General features: G+C 46.6%; 1 protein-coding gene across 1 annotated transcript in view; it reads right to left on the reverse strand.

Annotated features, from left to right (window-relative positions):
- Window positions 1-1,478: 1,478 nt before the first annotated feature.
- MCF2L2 (MCF.2 cell line derived transforming sequence-like 2) overlaps window positions 1,479-20,442 on the reverse strand; it is a 227,558-nt gene continuing 208,594 nt past the window's right edge. Inside the window, exons 28-34 of the mRNA XM_029911105.1 lie at window positions 15,985-16,074; window positions 13,467-13,538; window positions 11,495-11,581; window positions 7,374-7,492; window positions 5,484-5,596; window positions 2,701-2,804; window positions 1,479-1,712 (exon numbers count right to left, since the gene is read on the reverse strand). Coding sequence (XP_029766965.1) covers window positions 1,612-1,712; window positions 2,701-2,804; window positions 5,484-5,596; window positions 7,374-7,492; window positions 11,495-11,581; window positions 13,467-13,538; window positions 15,985-16,074 — 686 coding nt within the window. The 3' untranslated portion in view covers window positions 1,479-1,611. The remainder of the gene's footprint in view (window positions 1,713-2,700; window positions 2,805-5,483; window positions 5,597-7,373; window positions 7,493-11,494; window positions 11,582-13,466; window positions 13,539-15,984; window positions 16,075-20,442) is intronic.

Consider the following 20,442-nt stretch of genomic DNA (forward strand, 5'->3'; position numbering starts at 1 on the left):
AGCCAGCATCCATTCTGTTTGGTACTGCAGTCAAACTCATCATTAAACCAATACGCTCTCTAGGACTCCAATTCAGCAAGGTATAATTAAGCATGTGCCTTAATTTTATCTTCGCTGGGACTATTCACGTGCTTCAATGATTTGCTGTATTATAGTAATTGCGCCACCAAAACCTCCACGGTACAAAGAAAAACACTTGTGTCCCTGCAATGAAACCATAGTTCAAACATTATTAATGCATTGTATTATTTTGCCCATGGTACAATTCATAATGAGTGCTTTGCTTTTGGTTTGGCCTTTTCTCCCTTTTTAGTGCTACGAGAGCCTTTAATTTACACGGCGCATCACTATTCATGGTACAAAAAGGGTCTCGTTTAGTCAAAATCAATCACTGCCTTTTGAGCGCTGTAGTGTCATTTCTTTCAGGCCAGTCTTTTTCTGTTTTCACAGTCCTAGGTCAATATTTACGTTTGCAAAAGTTAAGGGACTAGCAGCTTTGTGGGATCTAAAACTCCCATTTTGCATCAAAATGCCTCCATGCAAGTGCCGTCAGACCTGCTCTGAACGAGCTAATGATTTCTGTAGGAATTTTACAGATCTACATTATATCCTTACGCTGCAGAGATTTGGTACAGTCTTTAATAAAATGTCCTGGAAAGAAGCATTTAACAATAACACTTTATCTACTCCTCAGTGCTTCTAAAGCCCACCTGCCCATTTGCAAATGCCTAAGTATAGTCTGATACCATGTGGGGATGAACCGTACCTACTCCAGAGTCCAGCACACAAAGGAAGTGTACAGCATGCAGTCTACTCAAATGTAGAACGTTAAATGGCATTCAACGGAATTATCAGCACCAAATGTGGAGGGATGTGATCCAAAAACCACGGACTAGGGGAAAGAATCTGTTTATACTGCAAAAAAGACCTCAAAATGTCACAATAGTTGCCACATCTTGGTTCCTGCCTAACCCTGAATCGCCACCTGCCAATCTGTCTCCTCCAAAGATCTTGTAAACAGAAGGCCATTCACTGAGAGGAAGCAGTCACACCATTGCTGTGCTAAGCTTCATTGATTCGGGACTTGTATTTCCCCCACCACTACCCTGCAGTTTTCTGTTCCTGTTAATGATCAGTTAGAAATGACTGAAGATATCATTTTCTATCCAGTGGAATTAAGGGAGGCAGCAGAAGGCACAGCAGCAGAGCCAAATGAACGGAAAAACTCCAGGACATTCCCATGGTGGAGCAGTGACTGGTGACCATGTTCTTCTGAAGTAACCCAATGTCCAAGCGATGTCGCCACAAGGTGAGTGCATAGTAACTTTCCACTCTGCTGTCGACCTAATTTAGGCCACATCCTATCAAATGGTTCAATAAACAATGCGAGAAGCATTTTTTTCTGTTCAATGCTGAAGAGGATTTTGATGCCGTTTGAATTTTTAATGCTCCTTCAGTTTTTCAGCTCATGCCGTGGACCTAGCAGCTTTCCTGTCAATGAGGTTGGAATGAATTCTGAAGCTCAGAGCTGTGGGAAAGGTGACTTGATCCAGCATCCACCAAAACAAATAAAGAAGAGGAAGGAGTCCTGAGGAAAACCTGTCCTGCAGTTCAACTCCCAGCCCTCTGTTCTGCCGTTAAGCTTCTGGCCAGCTCACTTTCCTTCATTTCAGTGTCTGCCAGGGCCGTGCTGCATGTATCATTGTACACTTCTGAAAAACAAACACACACATGTTGTCACTACAGTGATATCTCAAGGACTTGTAAGCTACAATATGGGGGTTTGTTATTAATATCCCAGAGTACACAGCAGTAAAATAAAATTTAAAAAACCTAATCTCAACCCGCATGCTTCAAGGCATTAGCTGATCATCAGGTAGGGTCAGGAAGGAATTCCCTTTAACAATTGGCTTCGTACACCATATGTTTTTGGTTTTCTTCTGGAGCATTGGTTATAAGTTAGTGCCAGCAGCAGGACATTGGTCTAGGTGGAACACTGATTCATTAGGATCCAGCTTTAACTACCATGTGTTTCTCTTAAACTGCAGCAAGAAAATCTTGTTAATTTTCAAAAGTGCTTTCCTAAATCTTAGCAAATTGAAAAACAACAACAACAACAAAACCATCATTTGCTCTCACTTTCAGATCTCAAGTAAATGGCTCATGATAGGTTCTGCTCTCAGTTACATCTTGCATTAGAAACAATATGTAACTGAGGGCAGAATTCAGCCTGATATTATAGAGATGGGCCAAAACTGTAATGTTTTGATCTTCAGAGGGTGCTCAGCTGCAACTCTCCAAATCCAATCACTGCCCTACGGTTTGGGTGTTGGATCAGATCCGAAACTGGAAAAGGACTATTTCTAGTTCTGGCTTGACTGAAATCTCACCGGGGCAGCCCTTCTTGAAAAACGTTAGCCCAAAGTGGTGGAAATATTGTGAGAGCACCTGCTCCGCAACAACAGCTCATGAGATTTTGGTGTCATCAAATCCAAAGTGTAGCCCTGATCGTGGGTGTGAACCCTGAACTCCAACTGGGATTGAAATGCCACCTCTAGCCCTGCTCTAGTGAGACAGTTAGATTGAATACATATTGTACTGTCGTGTGTATGTTTGATCAGGTGCCAAAGTACCTTTTCATTAAACAAAAAGGGAAAATCAGGGAGCTTCTAAAACACCATTAGAAACTGTCTTTATTACCTGCATTGTTCTTCCTAAGGATACTGTTACTATCGTCTTCTGCTGGCTGTAACACACTGGAAGGAACCCAATCGCTTTTCTCAGAAGCCAGCTTCTTTACTAACCTGGAAATTCAGAGTGAACAGTCAATGCATTTCCTCACCTCTCTTCCCACTGGTACAGTTCTTCATGAAAATGCACGTTACGGGGGTAACTCCTCAGCTACGGCCAAAGGGCAGCAGGGGTGGGAGGTGTAGATTGCTAGGGTGGTGATGTAACGCTCACCTTAGCATTCTTCCAATTCTGGGGCACCTGTGCACAGGGCCAGTGCTAAGGGACAGCAGCCTGAGGGTGTGACTGTGCTACAGGGTCTCTGAATCTGCTCACTGCAAAGACACAGTGTGTGGTACTGACACTCTGGATCCGGCCAATGTTTTTGAGATGGTGGGGCAAATTCAGAGGCGGCTCCAGGAGGTGTCTAAGATGACGGTATCTGACAACGTTGTCATCCCCTTCAGTCTGAATGTGACACTGACTAAGCCCCCCTCACACCTGACTCCCAACATGAAACTTACTCCCACCCCATCTCCTACACATCACCTCTGAACCTGGCCCACTGAATGTAACTCCCACATTCCAGGACTAGTCAAAGAAGAGTGTGGCAGGAAAGGGAACTACTAGGACAGTGCACGAGGTCAATTATAGGGAACCACTCTCTAACTTACACCATATCCCAGCCTCTTGGCATGCAAGTTACACCAATTTAGAATTCCTGACCATCATTCATCAGTAAGTGGGTATAAGGAGGTCTAAGGGCGTCCAAGCCTCAGGGAGTCTAGGGCTATTTCTACACCGTGAGCTAGGGGTATGATTCCCAGCTTGTGGAGACATTCTCGTGCTAAGCTCGGCACCCCGAGGACGTGCCAACAGGGTTCAGGCGGGTTGGTATAAGGAAAAGTTATTTACTTGTTCCCATAATACAAGAACTACGGGTCACCAAATGAAATTAATGGGCAGCAGGTTTAAAACAAATAAAAGGAAGTTCTTCTTCACACAGCGCACAGTCAACTTGTGGAACTCCTTGCCTGAGGAGGTTGTGAAGGCTAGGACTATAACAGCGTTTAAAAGAGAACTGGATAAATTCATGGAGGTTAAGTCCATTAATGGCTATTAGCCAGGATGGGTAAGGAATGGTGTCCCTAGCCTCTGTTTGTCAGAGGGTGGAGATGGATGGCAGGAGAGAGATCACTTGATCATTACCTGTTAGGTTCACTCCCTCTGGGGCACCTGGCATTGGCCACTGTCGGTAGACAGGATACTGGGCTGGATGGACCTTTGGTCTGACCCAGTACGGCCGTTCTTATAGTACTCAGGGCAGTAGCCTGTGCTGCTGCAGTCACTGCCTGTGCTGCCGGGGCTTCGCTGCTATTTTTAGTATCCTCACTTGACGAGAACTAATGCGAGTATGTCTGTGTGAGCTGGGAATCACGCCCATAGCTCATAGTGCAGACGCAGCCGAAGTGACAGCAAGGGAATCTAATTTATCCCACTTTGCACATCACCTTTGACTCCAGCTCTATTCAAACCCTTGGGGGCAAAGTGCGCTCTCAGTTACTCTGGTGCAATGGAGCCAATGGAGTTGCACTGATGTAAGTGAGAGCAGGATGCAGCCATCGGTATATTTTCCTCTGTTCCGACGGGTGCTCCTCACCCCTGCCAGAGGCCCAACTGTTTCCCATCCTTTCTGTTTTCATGTCTCTCTCCACCCATGCCTCATGTCCAGCCACTACTGGCCAAAGAGGACTAGGTGGGACCAGCCAAGGTCACTGCACTTAAGTCACGCAGCACCACTGCTGAGTGATGAGAGGAGCCTCTCCTATCACACTGCTGCGACTCAGAAAAGTTACTAGTAGATTACTTCATTAAACTGTGGGGGTATTCGTAGTGACCCCTTTGTTAAAGCTGGGTTGTGATCCATAGAATCCAGGGCCAGAAGGGACCATTGTGATCATCCAGTCTGACCTGCAAACCCAGGCCAGAGAACTTCCCCAAAGTAATTCCTAGAGCAGATCGTTTAAAAAAAACATCCAACCCTGATTTAAAAATTGCTAGTGATAGAGAATCCACCAAAACCCTTAGTAAATTGTTCCAGGGATTAATTACCCTTTCACTCTGGAAGCAGGACTAAAATCCTCTGTTTCATACTTCGGTGGTTAGATTTAGACTCCACATCTGACACAGCAACTTTTCAAATACATGTTAACCTCATACTACCCTCAATATACAGCTGATCCAGAGAGGTGCTGAGCCAGTGGACAGCAAAAATTCTTGACTTCAACAGGAGCTGCAGATGCTAGGCATACAATGGTCCCATTGGTATAAGTGTACAATGGTGCCCTGCTCTCCATGTGTCAGTATATAATGCCTGCATCTGTAACTTTCACTCTATGCATCCGAAGAAGTGAGGTTTTTACCCACGAAAGCTTATGCCCAAATAAATCAGTTAGTCTTTAAGGTGCCACCAGACTCCTTGTTGTTAATGGTGCCGATGTATCTCCTTGGTGCAAATGGGTTATGTGCATGTATCACAGAGAGAATATATCCCTTGTACATAACAACCCATCTTTAGGCCATGTTAGACTCTGCCACAGACCATATAATGGGGGGTTCTCTCTATTTTCTGTAGGTTTTCTCCTGCTTTGGGTTTCGTTTCTGCAGATGTTTTCAGATCCTTCTAATTAGTTTTTCCACCTCCTACATGTGGTTACAGCTGTCCCAGCTGCTATTTTCGCTTTTGTACTTACCATTGTCCATTTTCTCCTTCCTGTACAAAATGCACGAAATCTCCATTCTCTAGAGTGAGAGACTCTGGGAAACAGGTTTCATAACTGCCTTCTACCCGTAAAAGATTGGACCCCTAAAACCAATGAAACAATACAGCGTACAGTTACTATGAAGGGAGGAACAAAAGAGAGAGACTTTCTGGTTAACGTACTGAGCTAGGCATTGCAGAGATTTATTCTTCTGGGACTGTTGTAGCTTTTTCATTCTTTTATTTTTGGTGAGCGCGTGAGGTTAGTGATATTCAGGTCTCAGTGCAGGACTCACTGGCCTATTCAAACGCTGCAAATTAATAAATCAGCCATCACTCTGACAGTGGGTTTCTGTTTGACTTTACTGAGTCATCAGTTTGGGTGATCCAGATGTGTTTGAATTTACTTATTTTTAAAGTGAATTTGAGGTTCCCAGATGCGACAGAAAGAGGCGCTGTGTAAGAGCCCAAACAAATAAATAAACTTGTACTGTAGTTAAGGGCTTCTTTCTCCATTCCTGGGTTTGCTTCTGCTCTCAGTGATGCTGGTGTAAATCAGGAGTAAGGCCCATTGATGTCAATGGACCAGTACAAAACTGGTATAAGTAAGAATGGAATCAGCACCCCTCACTGCTTTATTTATAGGGTTTATAGCAGGGGCTGAGATAGTTAATAAAATCATAGAAGATTAGGGTTGGAAGAAACCTCAGGAGGTCATCTAGTCCAATCCCCTGCTCAAAGCAGGACTAACCCCAACTAAATCATCCCAGCCAGGGCTTTGTCAAGCCGGGCCTTAAAAACCTGTAAGGATGGAGATTCCACCACCTCCCTAGGTAACCCATTCCAGTGCTTCACCACCCTCCTAGTGAAATAGTGTTTCCTAATATCCAACCTAAACCTCCCACCCTGCAACTTGAGACCATTGCTCCTTGTTCTGTCATCTGCCACCACTGAGAACAGCCCGGCTCCATCCTCTTTGGAACCCCCCTTCAGGTAGTTGAAGGCTGCTATCAAATCCCCCCTCACTCTTCTCTTCTGCAGACTAAATGACCCCAGTTCCCGCAACCTCTCCTCGTAAGTCATGTGCCCCAGCCCCCTAGTCATTTTCGTTGCCCTCCGCTGGACTCTCTCTAATTTGTCCACATCCTTTCTGTAGTGGGGGGCCCCAAACTGGATGCAATACTCCATATGTGGCCTCACCAGTGCCGACTATAGGATGAAACTGACAATATCTGAGCTTGGGTGTAATATTATTGACAACATATTGTTCCAATCATTGGGATGATTTCTCACTTTGGAGAAAAGCAAAATAACTGTTGCTTTTAGACCCTTCTGAGTTTTGGGAACCAAAAAAGGCATAGGGGTTGGGGGGAGGGACGATGCTATTTCCCCCTGTTTCTGTATCTAATGTATTTAAACATCATTTAAATCAGGAGGTTAAAAGTGAGGGAGGCTTTCTGTGATTCTGGCTGGCAAAACAACCTAGGGAAGAATTCAATGCATCCCAAAGCAATTCCCGGGCATGTCAGTATGTTTACAGAGCGGTGGTGCTACCAGTACTGTGAAATACTAGAGGTGCAAGCTGGATGGGCATTCTGGGCACTGCTAAATCTTATACCTACATACAGTAGCCGAGCCTTAGATCTTAAGGTTCTTGAAAACCTAAGATGGTCTCAAACCAACACCAAGAATGTGTGAACTACCCTGAACTTCAGGGAGACCTGCACCCTGTTCCAGTTCTGAACTTTTGCAGCCATCCTAGAACCAAACCAAACCCCCTCATTAAAACACCCCATAACATCGGAAATGCATGGATCCAAACGCTGCAGTTTATGCCCATTCCGGGCTAGGCTTACAATGAGGCGGGTGTGAAAAGAATTACATTGTTAGGATTGGCCTCTTCCTCCATGTCAGAAGAGTTGGAGAGTTCATCCGTGCTGGATGGGATGGCTTCGAAATCCTCAAAGGTGTCTAGCGAGGGCATCTGCCTGCTGGGCCAACCTTTGCAAAGGAAATGAAATAACAGGATTTAACTACAGGGCATCCGCTCTTAGAGGACTCAAACATTTAAAGAGGCAGTTCATAGATTCCCCCCATCACGCCCTCCACCATATTACATATGTATTTCACATTGCTAAATATCTTCAGTTGAAGAATCACAGAATGCAGGGGACAAGGAGCAGAGAATTATGGCAAATGGTGTCTTTGTAAAGCCACTGTGGGTTTTTCAGGAGCTTTTCAGGTGGGCTGTGTCTGTTTCAGTTTTCAAGCTTCTACCTCACCTCCCAGTGTGCCTAGTATTTGGGGCCAAAGGGGTTTGAATCACAGTCCACCCAACTCCAACCTTCAGCTGATCTTATGCCCAAACAGCTTCCAAAAACTGGCACGTATGCCAAAGGCAGAAGTTGTGAGGGAGGGAAAGGAGTCAGAACAACAGGAGGCACAGGTCTTTTGACACAGCACTGAGACAAACAGAGCTAAGGTGTCAAGAAGAGATGGTCTGATTTACATGCTTAATGTGAATACATTTTGTTGACTGATCAGGGTAGTGTACATCTGATATCAAGCAAAATCAACTGAATGGTTCCTCTTGCTTTTATACATGGCAGTAAATATACTGTAATGTCATAAGAGAGAAATGTATAACAGCCACACATCTGCAGCCACTTAGTATTTCACTGCTGTCATTATGCTGCACATGGCCACTTGGAACCTCACAGCTTTGGACTCAGATCTTCCTGTGCAGGCCACTAATAGTTCAGGTAAAAGAGTATCTCTATTAGCAGTACAGAGCCTGTGACACACAGCTGAGCCATTCTAATGCCTTCCAGGGCAACACTCACAAATGGCAAGTTGCTGCACCAGGAAAGTGAGCACTAATGCGGAATGCTCCAGCACTCAGCAATTTTTTTTTTAAATTAATAAAAAAGTTCTCTCCTCGGTGACTTGCTTTCCATTGCAAACTGTGGTGCAAAGGGAGAGAAGTTGCCATGGATTTATACGTATCAAAGAAAAACGGCCAGCGTTCAGGCTAACATTCATGAGACTAACAGTAGGAACAAGTGAACAGATTCGCTGCCTCTCCCTCCCCACCCTGCCTCAGCCTTTGCCCAAAACTTGAACCTGAACTGAATGACTCTTTTTTGAAACCGTTTCACCTTTCTCTCTGCTATTCTTCTGCATGCACCCATGGAAGCAGAAGTGACCTCATCCTGCCAGATGGGATTCTCTTGGGCTCTCTCCAACACTGCCACAACAAGAAATACCAGGGATCTAACGTGAGAGGCAGATTTCCAGCCCAGACACAACCATCTCGTCTTAGTGCCCTCGGACACGCGACGGGGTGTCAAGACATCGTGTTATTTTATATCCCAAGAGGAATTCTGGCTCAGTCATCCAGAAGCCCCCTCCGTCCCCCAGGAGGCTCTTGGGATGTACATGCTGGAGTGGCAAATCTGCCAATCTGGGACAGGGTATAATGTGCCCCCTGCTTGGCCAACTCTGAGGGCTGGTGCGGAGGAGTGGGCGGGGCCATGGCCACCCCCTTTCAGACAGGTGTGGAGTATGTGTTTACTAAGAAGAAGCAGGGACACTACTCTTCACAAGGGCACTGGGCAGCCTCTGAACAGGTGGGGGAGAGGGGGAAGAACCCACGCAGGGGCCCAGCAGACATTTCCTTCGTGTTAATAGATCCAAGAGGTGCAGGTAGCTTGGATACAGATTCAAACTTTTTACAGCTTGTGGGTCATTGCTCCTACTTAGGGTGATCAGATGATAAAGGTGAAATATCGGGACGCGGGGGGGGGGGGGGAGCAAAAAAAAAGCCGCCGGAGCCCCCCTCCGCACCAGCTCGCCTCGTCTCCACCTCCCCCCGTAGGGGAAGGTGCCCAGCTGGTGCAATCCCGCCCACTCAGACAGCAGCATTTCAGGCAGGCGGCAGCTCTGCCCTGCAGCACAGAGCACCCCGGGATTAGGAAGTGAGCGGCTGGGGCGTGCTCAGTCTGCGGCCGCTGTGACCCCACCGAGTTGCCCTGCGCGTGGGGCGAGTCTGTCCCCACGTACAAGAACGGCCTGTAGCGCCGACCCGCCCGCGGCCTGTCCCTGCACTGCGGCCCCGGGGGGTTCGGGGCAGGGCACGGCACGCACAACAGCTGGGCAAAGGGGCCAGGGGACACGGGAGCCCTCGAGGCACGGGGGTCGCCAGCTGCCCCAGGGGAGGGGGCCAGTGGGCGGCAGCTCTGCCCCTCAGGCGCGGGGTCTGGGCGCGGCACTGGAGGCCCGGCCGTGCGTCCCACGGCCTCTCCCACCTTCACGCGGCTCGGGAAGCTGGACAAACAAGCAATTTTGTCCTCCCCAAATCCCCGCCCTGGCCCTACCTTCTTCATGGCCGCGCCACGCACGCTGGTGTCACCCCCTCCCTCCAGCGCTTGCGCCGCCATACAGCTGATCAGCGCAAGCCTGGGAGGGAGGAGAAATGCGGCGTGCTTGGGGAAGAGGAGGGGCCAGGGCGGGGATTTGGGGAGGGATCCAATGGGGCAGTGAGGGGGCGGGGCCAGGGGCGGGGCCAGGGTGGGGATTTGGGGAGGGATCCAATGGGGGAAGGAGGGGACGCAGTCGGGGCGGGGGGGGGGCCGCAAGCCCCTCCAGGCTCCGCCTGTGCGCTAGAGCAGAGGGCAAAATTGCTTGTTTGTCCAGCGTCCCGACCGAACATCGGTCAGGACGCGGCACAAACAAGCAAAGATCGGGACAGTCCCGATAAAATCGGGACGTCTGGTCACCCTACTCCTACTGAACACAAATTAGTCCCATGGCAAAGAAAAGACGCAAAGTCAGATGCTCTCACAATATACCTATGCATGACCCAGCCATGTATGCACACTCTATAGCAAAAGTTGGTTTAAAACAATGCAAACCCAGAACCAGGGTTTCTTTATTTATATGTTACTGAAATAATCCCCTTCCCCCCCAAATAAGTGGCAAATGGGGGGAGGAGGGAAAGGCGAAAGAACAGAAAGGTAACGGAATGGGAGGGAACACCAGAGTGATATCTTGATTTCCATCTGTTAGCGATTAATCAAAGATTGCGAAAAAGTTAGACCAAATCTTTTCACATTTGTCTGAAGTCCCTCTTCTTCCAAATGTTACTGGCTCTTTAGCTGCTAGGTCAGCCAAGGCGCTGTGCCACGCTTCTAACCCTGTTCTTCCATCATTCGAAGCAACAGACGCCGTTTGGCTAGAAGCACTGATCTGGAGAACCAAGCTTAGAGAGATATTTTAAAATGGGGAGTGGTCTGACTTGGAACAATTCAGGAAGGTACATCAGAAGCCTTGTTGACATGGGAAAGTTTTACCAGTTATTCCGATATAGTTATATCAATATAACCCCCTGGGTGGACACTCTTCTTCCAATATAAGAGTGGCTTTTTTGGTTTAGCTTAAACCCCTTCCTGAGCTAAATAAACTAAACTATTGATTTAAATTCACACATTAGATTATAGCCACACACACACACACACACACACACACACACACACAAAGTTCCTGGGCAGACGGAGCCTTGGTGATCTCATGCCATTGTCATTCACAGCCAAGAGTCAAGATGTTCACTGTAATACTTAAAGACTTCCCAGCAATAAAGATTCCTACAATAACTCCATCACCTTATCCATCCTTTTCTCTGCTAATTAACATTGCAATGACAGGATTTCAGAGACAGCACAGAGATGTTATAAAATAACTCAGGCCAGATTCTGACCTTTCCAGAGTTAATTTAAAATAGTTATTCTGAATCCACTAAATAAAATCAGAATCTGGTCCATTATTTCTACATTCTGCAGTGACCTGGGCTTATGGTTACGTTTCTTTCAAAGGAAATAATGTTTCCTTTAAAAAAGAATGGAGAGAGGAACTAATGAGGACTTAGCTTAAGTAAAGACTGTTTAACATAGTCATAAGTACCCTCAGATTTACATGAAGCACTGTGAACATTTTAATTCTGTTTACCTGTCTGTGAAGCAGATCTAGGAACTGGTCTTGTGATGGAACCGGCATTACATTTAGTCTGGGCTAAGATGGTGTTCTCAAAAGCATCTGTGACAGGAAGTAGAATTTTGTCACTTACTGAGATTCTTCCTAAAAGTGAAAAACTGAACATGGACCCACTACCAAATGTATTCCTTTACTGCCAAAAAAAGAGCAAGTTTTATCTCTTGAATGCAAACACTGCTGCAATCACATCCGCATTCCACTAAAACACAGATGCAATGTGAGATGTGCAGAGAGCAAACAGAACAAACCAAAGAGAAATGTGGATGTCATTTATTGTCTGAAAAATAACTGTCAGGTGAATGGTGCAGTATTCCATTCCTCCAAAGTTTCCTTATTTTCCCCTTAACATACTGTCCTTGAAGCATTTGCAATACTTCTGTAGCTCCTAGAGTTTGTTTTGGGTGGTTTTTAATGACCATCCAAATGGCAACCGTTATCAAATGGACTCATAAAAACCATAAATTGTTCCTCCCAACCAGTAATGAATGAAATAATTCCTAATCGATGCAATTTGGTTGGGGAGGTTTAGGGTTTTTCACAGCAAAATCAATCCCTTAATGTTACTAATTGTATCTCACGTGGCGCTTTGGAAGCAGCGGCATCCACTAGTAAAGATGTGACAATGGTCATTGTTTCATGTTCAGAGAGACTCAGCGTGCCGGGGTATGCTACCCAGTAGGGGATCAGGATGATCCTGCACTCGGGAGCTGGAGTCCCCAGGGAGAAGAAAACTGAACAACCCCTTTTTCATCTGTGCCCTGAACCACAGCTCCCTGACTGTACCCAGGATTGTTTCCTCCATCCTCTGAAGTCCAACTTCCTCTGCTGGGGTCGATAAGGCAGCTGGCCCCGAATATCGGATTGGTTCCATCACTGACCAGCCACTCACCCCTTGCCTACGCAGACTTCTGCAGAGCAGCACAGATGAAGGAAGCGTTCTGCAGTTTACCTCTCCCTGGATAGCCCTGGCTCATGAGTCCTCCCTGTCCCCTGACTCTATGACCTAGCTCTGTCACAGCCAGCCATTAACCATTAAAAGGGGACCCTGTGCCGTGTGAGCAGGTGCTGGTCCAAGTAATGGTGGCGAAGCCCTCCCTGAATTGGGAACTGTTTAGCATCATTTGTTCAATTCAGATCTGTCTCTCCCCAGTGGAAGAATATGCTGGGGGTAATAGCCTTAAACTCTGCTTGAATGAAACAAAACACTGCACCTTTAATGGACAAAAATGCCTGAGTCTAGCCTTCTCTCTATGCAGCATGCACATACCACCTGCTACCACTACGAGTGTGATGTCTGGGGAGAATGGAAAGGGACAGGAATGGCCAGACTAGAGTTTACAGGTCAAATGCAGCATAGGGATTATCTAATGCTGTCAGTGCCCCTCTCCTCTTTAATGTGACGGTGCAGCTCAGTGAGACTTTACATTCAAACTAAGGCAGAATGTCATTGACCCCACTTAATGCCAATTAAGTGCCATTCCCTTGATACGGTGTCAGCAGGGTTCCCATCTGGGCAGACCTGCAGTTAATTTCTCCTACTTTGGGTCGATGAGATGAAGAAGGACCCAAATGGGATCCAGATTCTGCTTTGGAATAACTCTCTGTCTCCACCAAGTCAGAGGGCTCTGACCCTTATACAGAAAGAAAGCAAGAGAGATGTCAGAAATCCAGATTTGGCCCTGGGTCCAGATTCTGGACCTTCACCACCTTCCCAAAGGGAGTTTGGACCTGGGGCTTCGATTCAGGCCCATCCCTAAACGAGACTCTTTAAACATAGCTCAAGTAATGAGGTGACGAGCATAAACTGAGACACCAAACTCATAAATCCTTGTGGATTTTAATGTAATCTACCATCAGTGATGAAGAGAGATGGATGGTGTCAATGAACTATGGAGAAGAATTTCATGCATGATGCCAATACTTGTACCTTCAAACCCCAGGGGAGTTGGATCACTCTTTATTTCATGTCTCTTGACTTTAACTGCAGAACCCAGGGGACCTGTGTGAAGTTTGCAGATGCACAAGATTATAAATATAGTTAGAGGTACAACATGTTTTCCCATGATCTGTTTGCAAGAACCATGATCTGGAATGGCTGGAACTGACCAGTGTAAACAGTTTAGGATAATGCATTTACTAAACTAAACAAACAAAATCCAAAAAACCAAAGCAACCCACTAAGCAATTCTGTAAAAGGGGAAGAAAAACACTTTTGTGATCTGCACTAAGAAACAAACCCCCTCTTGCAGCTTTGATCATTTACAGTTTAAGTACAATTGAGAAAAGGTAACTGGCTCCAACTTTATGGACTTTCGTCTCCTGTTTGTTTGGTGGCACTAGGCCATTCAAATGTCTCAGGGAAGACACAGCTTTGAGAGCCACCTCAACACGGCTCTGCCTTGGATCAGTGAATGTACCAGAGGTATACTCTTGAATAAGAGAGGATGCCATTGTATTCTGGGTTGCAGGGTGCCCCTTGCAAATTGATTTACTGATAGTCATCCTGTGCCCTGCTTCACGTCCCCAAGGTGAGATGATATGATGGGATTAGTCTGTTAGCAGGGAGGATAAGGGAACAATGGCAAATAGTGGCCCTTGAATGAGCAAATGAGAATCTTGACTGGCTCTGTACTTGGGTAAGGGCGAGGCAAAGTTTATGCTTTGGGCATGTCACCCAAAATCTTTCCTTAAAGTAACTGACAGCAATAAAATATGTACTTGAAAATCATTGACTCTGCCTTGCATCTCTTAAAGTCCTTAAGAATCGGGTTTCATTTCTCACCTTCCGGCCAAGAAACCTGCCCACCAATCTTGTTTTGATTAGAATCTCCGTGACGATTTTTGGATTGAAAACTCTAACAATGCAACTGATATTTCATTATCATTTATACATGTTTTCTTCAATAAGCCAATCCACAAAACAATGTTGGGGATATGTCGTCCCCTCTCTGCTCTTCTGTGCAGCTATGTTTTCCCATTTCTTCTCTTACCCAGTCACACTGTACATCGCACCAGCCTACCCACAGCTAAAACGGCAATCAGGATTCTCGCTCCGGAGCCACAGTCCGAATGAGGAAAACAGATGAAAAGCTCTTTCTCCTCGCCATGCCCATTACAACCAGAGCCTCACTAGCACAGGTTTCAGGAGCTCATCATCTCTTTGCTCAGGCAATGGCTTAGCTCATATTCTTCAATGCAACTCGAAGCCAACTGTGCTAAGAATAAGGGGCTTGATCCCATTTAGAACTGTAGCAAAGAATTTTACTAAATGAATGTAGCTGCTTTTTCTGTTTGCGAATTGCCCGCAAACAGCTTACGGCAGGGGTGGCCAACCTGCGGCTACGGAGTCACATGGGGCTCTTCAGAAGTTAATATGCGGCTCCTAGTATAGGCACCGACTCCAGGGCTGGAGCTACAGGCACCAACTTTCCAATGTGCCAGGGGATGCTCACTGCTCAACCCCTGGCTCTGCCACAGGCCCTGCCCCCACTCCACCCCTTCCCACCCCCTCCCTGAGCCTGCCATGCCCTCGCTCCATCTCCTCCCTTTCCCCTCCCCCCAGAGCCTCCTGCATGCCACGAAACAGCTGATCGGGAGGTGCGGGGAGGGAGGGGGAGCTGCTGATCGGCGGGGCTGCCAGTGGGCAGGAGGCGCTGGGAGCAGGGGTGGGAGCTGATGGGGGGTTGCTGACGTATTACTGTGGCTCTTTGGCAATGTACATTGCTAAATTCTGGCTCCTTCTCAGGCTCAGGTTGGCCATCCCAGCTTACGGTTTTCTCCAGTTTCTTCTTTAGCTCTGAATACTTTCTGCAAATAGCTCTTGGCCTATAAATTGTTCTGGAGTGATTTGTTGTGAGGACTAGGTGATCTGAATGCACCCACACATCTCATGGTGATACGCTTCAGTTTCCTCACTGTTGGGTGAACATGACTCTTACCATCATGTTTCTTGTGCAAACCCTTGCATTTGTGAGCTCAAAACTGACTACTTCCATTCGTATTGTCTATTATCCACGTCTACTGTTTCTATGAACATTCCTGCCAGGGAATGTGTCTGTTAGACTATTCACAAGAAGAAAATGCAAAACAGGTGCAGACTCAGGCAAAGCAAATTCAATTTCTGTGAATATTGGTGGGACTCGTTTGAGGTATATTCATCCAGATCGACTATGAAGTCGACAACAAAACTCCCATTGATTTCAATGGAAAGGGGATCAGGTCCCATATGTATGCATATGTTTCAGATACATAGTCCCAGCTGGGACTATCTCTCTCTGCAGATGACATATTCCGGCCCTGATCACTCTCCCTCTGCAGCCCTCTGCATATATCAGACTTGAGCCTGATGTACGGACTTATTCTTTAAACATAAGTGTTTGGCAGTAGATATATCACAATCAGCAGGAAGGGGAAACAGGCTCGCTTAGCAGGCAGCATGACCGTACCTTTGGTCAGAGCAGATGTGGTGACTGTGGTGCTGATGGAGGAGGCAAGGGAAAAGCGACGGGTAACTTCTCTCTCTTTAGATTCTGGATCTGGGAGAACAAAGAGATGCAGTGCAAGGCAGGATTAGAGGTTAGTAAGCAGGGGAGGTTATACAGGTCCAAAGCAAAGCAGCAGTTGAAAAAGGGGAAGAAGGTCAGTTGCCAAGAAATGTACATCTAGTAAGTGACATGCATAGAAAAATATATTTTTAAAGCATTTGCCGATACACCACCCTTACTATTGCAGGGGGGAACCAGTACCAATTAACAACTTAGCACCAAACTAGTGTAAGTACAATTGCAAACCACACAGAGATGAACAGGGACAGTTAAAATGGCACAGTTTAATAGATGGGTTATGTGGATTTTTAAAAGAAAAAATATTGGAACTGTTCTGCGATGACTGATTTAACGGTGGCTGAAAAACACTGACAAATAAACACTTCTGAGTTAGGTAGGGTGACCAGATGTCCCGATTTTATAGGGACAGTCCCGATTTTTGGGTCTTTTTCTTATATAGGCTCCTATTACCCTCCACCCCCTGTCCCGATTTTTCACAGCTGCTGTCTGGTCACCCTAGAGCTAGGGCCCAGGTTTGTTAAGGTATTTAGGGACTCATTGATACTCAGTGAGTGTAAATCAGCAGGACTCCACTGAAGACAAGGAAGTTTCACTGATTTACATCAGCTCAGGATTTGGAGCCCTGGATCTTTTCTTTCAAGGAGCCAAATTCAGTTCTGGAGAGAGGACACAACTTACACAGATTTCGACGTGAGCTGCACCCACCTACCTCCAGATGACTTTGTCTTAAAGTATTTTATAAAATGATAAAATAAACCTGTGGACTAATTAACTGCCAGCTTCAGAAGGCAGGTGGCATTTCTAAACTGACTGAAAACCTGCAAACACTTGTCCTGCGAACAAGTAGGCCGAGGAGTAACTCCGACGACACTGACTTCAATGGGACCACACTTGTGAGAAAATTTGCTCACTTCTGTGTGTTTCTGGGCCCCGATCCTCCAGACACTCAAGCACACAAGTAACTTGACTCAGACAAGTAGTTGCATCAATATCAATAGGACACAACCCATATGAGTAAAGCAAAGCATGTGCATAAAACCTCGATTCAGCAAAACATTTAAGGCATGTGATTTACTTTAATGGCACATGGCCTCAATGGGACTTAGCATTCGAACAGGGCTAAAATGTTCTGTTGGAACTTTTTCCCATGAGAGATTTTGTGAAAAACATTCTATTTTCATCCAAAACCTGAAAATGTGTTATTTTCAGATTTTTGTCAAAACCCCCAAAACACTCAAAGAAACTGTTTTATTTGCACTGAAATTTTCCATAGATTCTAAGGCCAGAATCATGGCCTAAGTGTTCGCAGGATTGCAATTGTATTTCAGAGACCTTTTTGTTCCAGGATTCAGCCACTGAGAAAATCGGTGCCCCAGAACTTCTGAGGATGAAAAGGGAAGGAGTCCCTGGCTTTTCTGTTGCTATCCTACTTGTAGCTATCCTAGGACTAGTAGAACACTGGGGTGCAGTACGTTTTATGGTGGTTTCTGACTTACAATGTTATAAATATCTCAGTGTGCTATACTGAACTACAGTACTGTAGAGATTTAGTAGTGACCTCAAAAAAAAAACAACTTTCACTTTCCTTTCTTTTCTTTTCTTTGTATTTCCCCATTTCAGTGTTCAGACACTCAAGGGGGTTTTTACGCCCTCATTTCTATTTGACAAACATCACTTCTCACTGCGTCTTTCCCCTGGGACAGAAATTAGCGTGACTGGTTTAACAACTACAGCTTCTGTAGCACCTTTTCTCGCCAAAACATCTTATGAGGGACACTAGCACAATGGAGGACCTCATAGCTTAATGCTTAGTGCAGCCTTAACTACTGTGGTGTTGCTACTGCTGCCTCCATAATATGCTTGGAAATTTTATGCTTCTGAGATTATTATATGACTTTACTTGTAAAAGCACAAACACACTGTTCTGCATCAGGTGTATACACCTTTCTGCACCCACTTATAATCCCGAAAAAACACAACAGGCCAAATTCTGCTGTCAGTTGCAACATGTAACTATAATTGAATTACTCCAGATTTATGTTGCTGTAACTGAGAACAGAATTTGGCCCAGTATTTAGTATGGCCAGATGCAATTAAAACTCCACTTTCCATTCATGGTCTTAGTTCTTTAGTATTTCCTTTTTTCAGGATACTGATGGTGACTTTTTTTCTCATCCAGACACCAGCATCCCTGCAGATACATGCTGGATGACTTTAAAAGATCAGGGAGATCATTGACTTCAGGGGCAGTTTTGAGGGTGTCAGGAAAGCAGAACTGGGACCTAGAGAGGTCAATGCCAAGATACCTACTTGCGTTTAAGTAGGACATTTCCTTCCATGAGCTATGCAACCTGGTGAGAGAACCTCACTACTTGTCCGCACAGTAGCCGCACTGCTTGTATTGCCCAGGTCAAATCCATTGAGCAACACAGACTACCCCAATATAGTCTTGTCACTGTTATTGATCAAACCCCCTCTTCTAATGTGTACTGTATCTTGATGAGCCATTCTTTATAGTACTAGCAGGAGCAAAAAAAAAAATCCATCACTACACAGGGAAATGACAGCGTTCTGCAGGACATCCTTACATATATACATATTGCAGTTACCATCATGGGTTTCGTCCACGCCAAGAGAGGATCAAATCTAGCTCCCCTGAGCTCACAGAACAGAACAACAAACTGAAATCAATAAACACATGCATCATGTAGCATGTTTTAGATGTATCAAAAGAATCATAAGTCAGAACCAGATCCTGCAAGTCAATGATTTGAGGGTGCTTAGCATTTAAAGGGAGTGGACCCTAAATCAACAATCGTTTGAGTAATGCCCATGCTCCACAGGGATAGCACCATAAGTACTACAGTATTCTCCTTTGCCAGGAAAGAGAATGGAAAGAGAAGACAGATCCCACAAGGACTGAGATGATTGCAGACAGAGGAGGGAAAAAGGCCCAAAACAAAACCAAGGGTTCAAACAGCCCCAAACTGAATTGCTGTCCCGATATTTAACCCTTTGTCCCGCATCCCGATCAATGTACGATCGGGACGCCATTTGTCCCGATATTCGGGTAAGGAGGCGAGCGGGAGGGAGGCGCTGACCTGTGGGTGCTCCGGGGCTGGAGCACCCACGGGGAAAAATTGCAGCCAAGCTCCCTCCTCCTCACCTCCTTCTCCCCTCCTCCCCCCAGTGTGCCGCTTCCCCTCTCCACACACCCCCCAGCGCTTCCCGCTGCCTAACAGCTGTTTGGCGGAACTTAGCGCTTTCCGGGAGGGAGGGGGGAGGAGCGAGGATGCGGCGCGCTCAGGGGAGGAGGTGGAGAAGAGGCAGGGCAGGGGCGGGGACTTGGGGGAAGAGGGTGGAATGGGGGCGGAGTGAGGGTGGGAAGAGGTAGGGGGTGAGCGAGCACCCACCCGGCAGAGGAGAAGTCGGCATCGTAGGGGTGAGTGGGGGGTGGGGGAGTGAAGAGGCGAGCGGCGAGCGAGCGGCAGGCGGACCGGGGGAGTGAGGAGGCGAGCGGTGGGTGGGGGACTGAAGAGGGACGCAGCAAGCCAGCGGCGGGCCGGGAGATGAGGAAGGGCGTCGTGGGAGGGGGCCGAGCGGGGAGGGGGCGGGATCTGGGGAAGAGTGGGGGCAGAGCCTGGGAGGAGCAGGGGTGGACTGTGGGCGGGGCTGATGGCACCCCAATGTGTCCCAATATTTTAGTGTGGTGACCTGGTCACCCTACTCTGGAGTCAAAATCCAGAACTGGATTTTGCAGCTTAGACCCTCTCTCTTTAGTGCTGCCTTATTGGAGGCTAGGTCTACACTACGGGGGGGGTCCACCTAAGATACGCAACTTCAGCTACGTGAATAGCGTAGCTGAAGTGGCGTATTTTAGGTCGACTTACCTGGCTGTGAGGACGGCGGCGAGTCGACCGCTGCCGCGCCGCCGTCGACTCCGCTTCCGCCTCTTGCCGTGGTGGATTTCCGGAGTCGACGGAAGAGCCATCGGGGATCGATTTTATCGCGTCTTCACTAGACGCGATAAGTCAATCCCCAATAGATCGATTGCTACCCGCCAATTCGGCGGGTAGTGAAGACGTGCCCTTAGCCGAAAGGACTTTGGGGCTGCTTTGGTTATTGGTGTGTTCTCCTCTGTTATGTCACTTTTTAACTGTAATGCTTCCGCTTTGCCTCTTTCTATTTCTTGACATTTTCCTCTCCTGATGCGTCCACGCTCCATTATCCTACACCGACCTTTGGCCTCGTGGTGCACTTGGAAAGAAAATGTCACTTATCAGAACAGGAGAAAAGCAAAAAACATCATACAGTCAGAGGTTCTGTGGCCTGCAATGT

This window comes from Terrapene carolina, unplaced genomic scaffold, assembly GCF_002925995.2.
Source record: "Terrapene carolina triunguis isolate 2854851 unplaced genomic scaffold, T_m_triunguis-2.0 Scaffold88, whole genome shotgun sequence".
NCBI lineage: Eukaryota > Metazoa > Chordata > Testudines > Emydidae > Terrapene > Terrapene triunguis.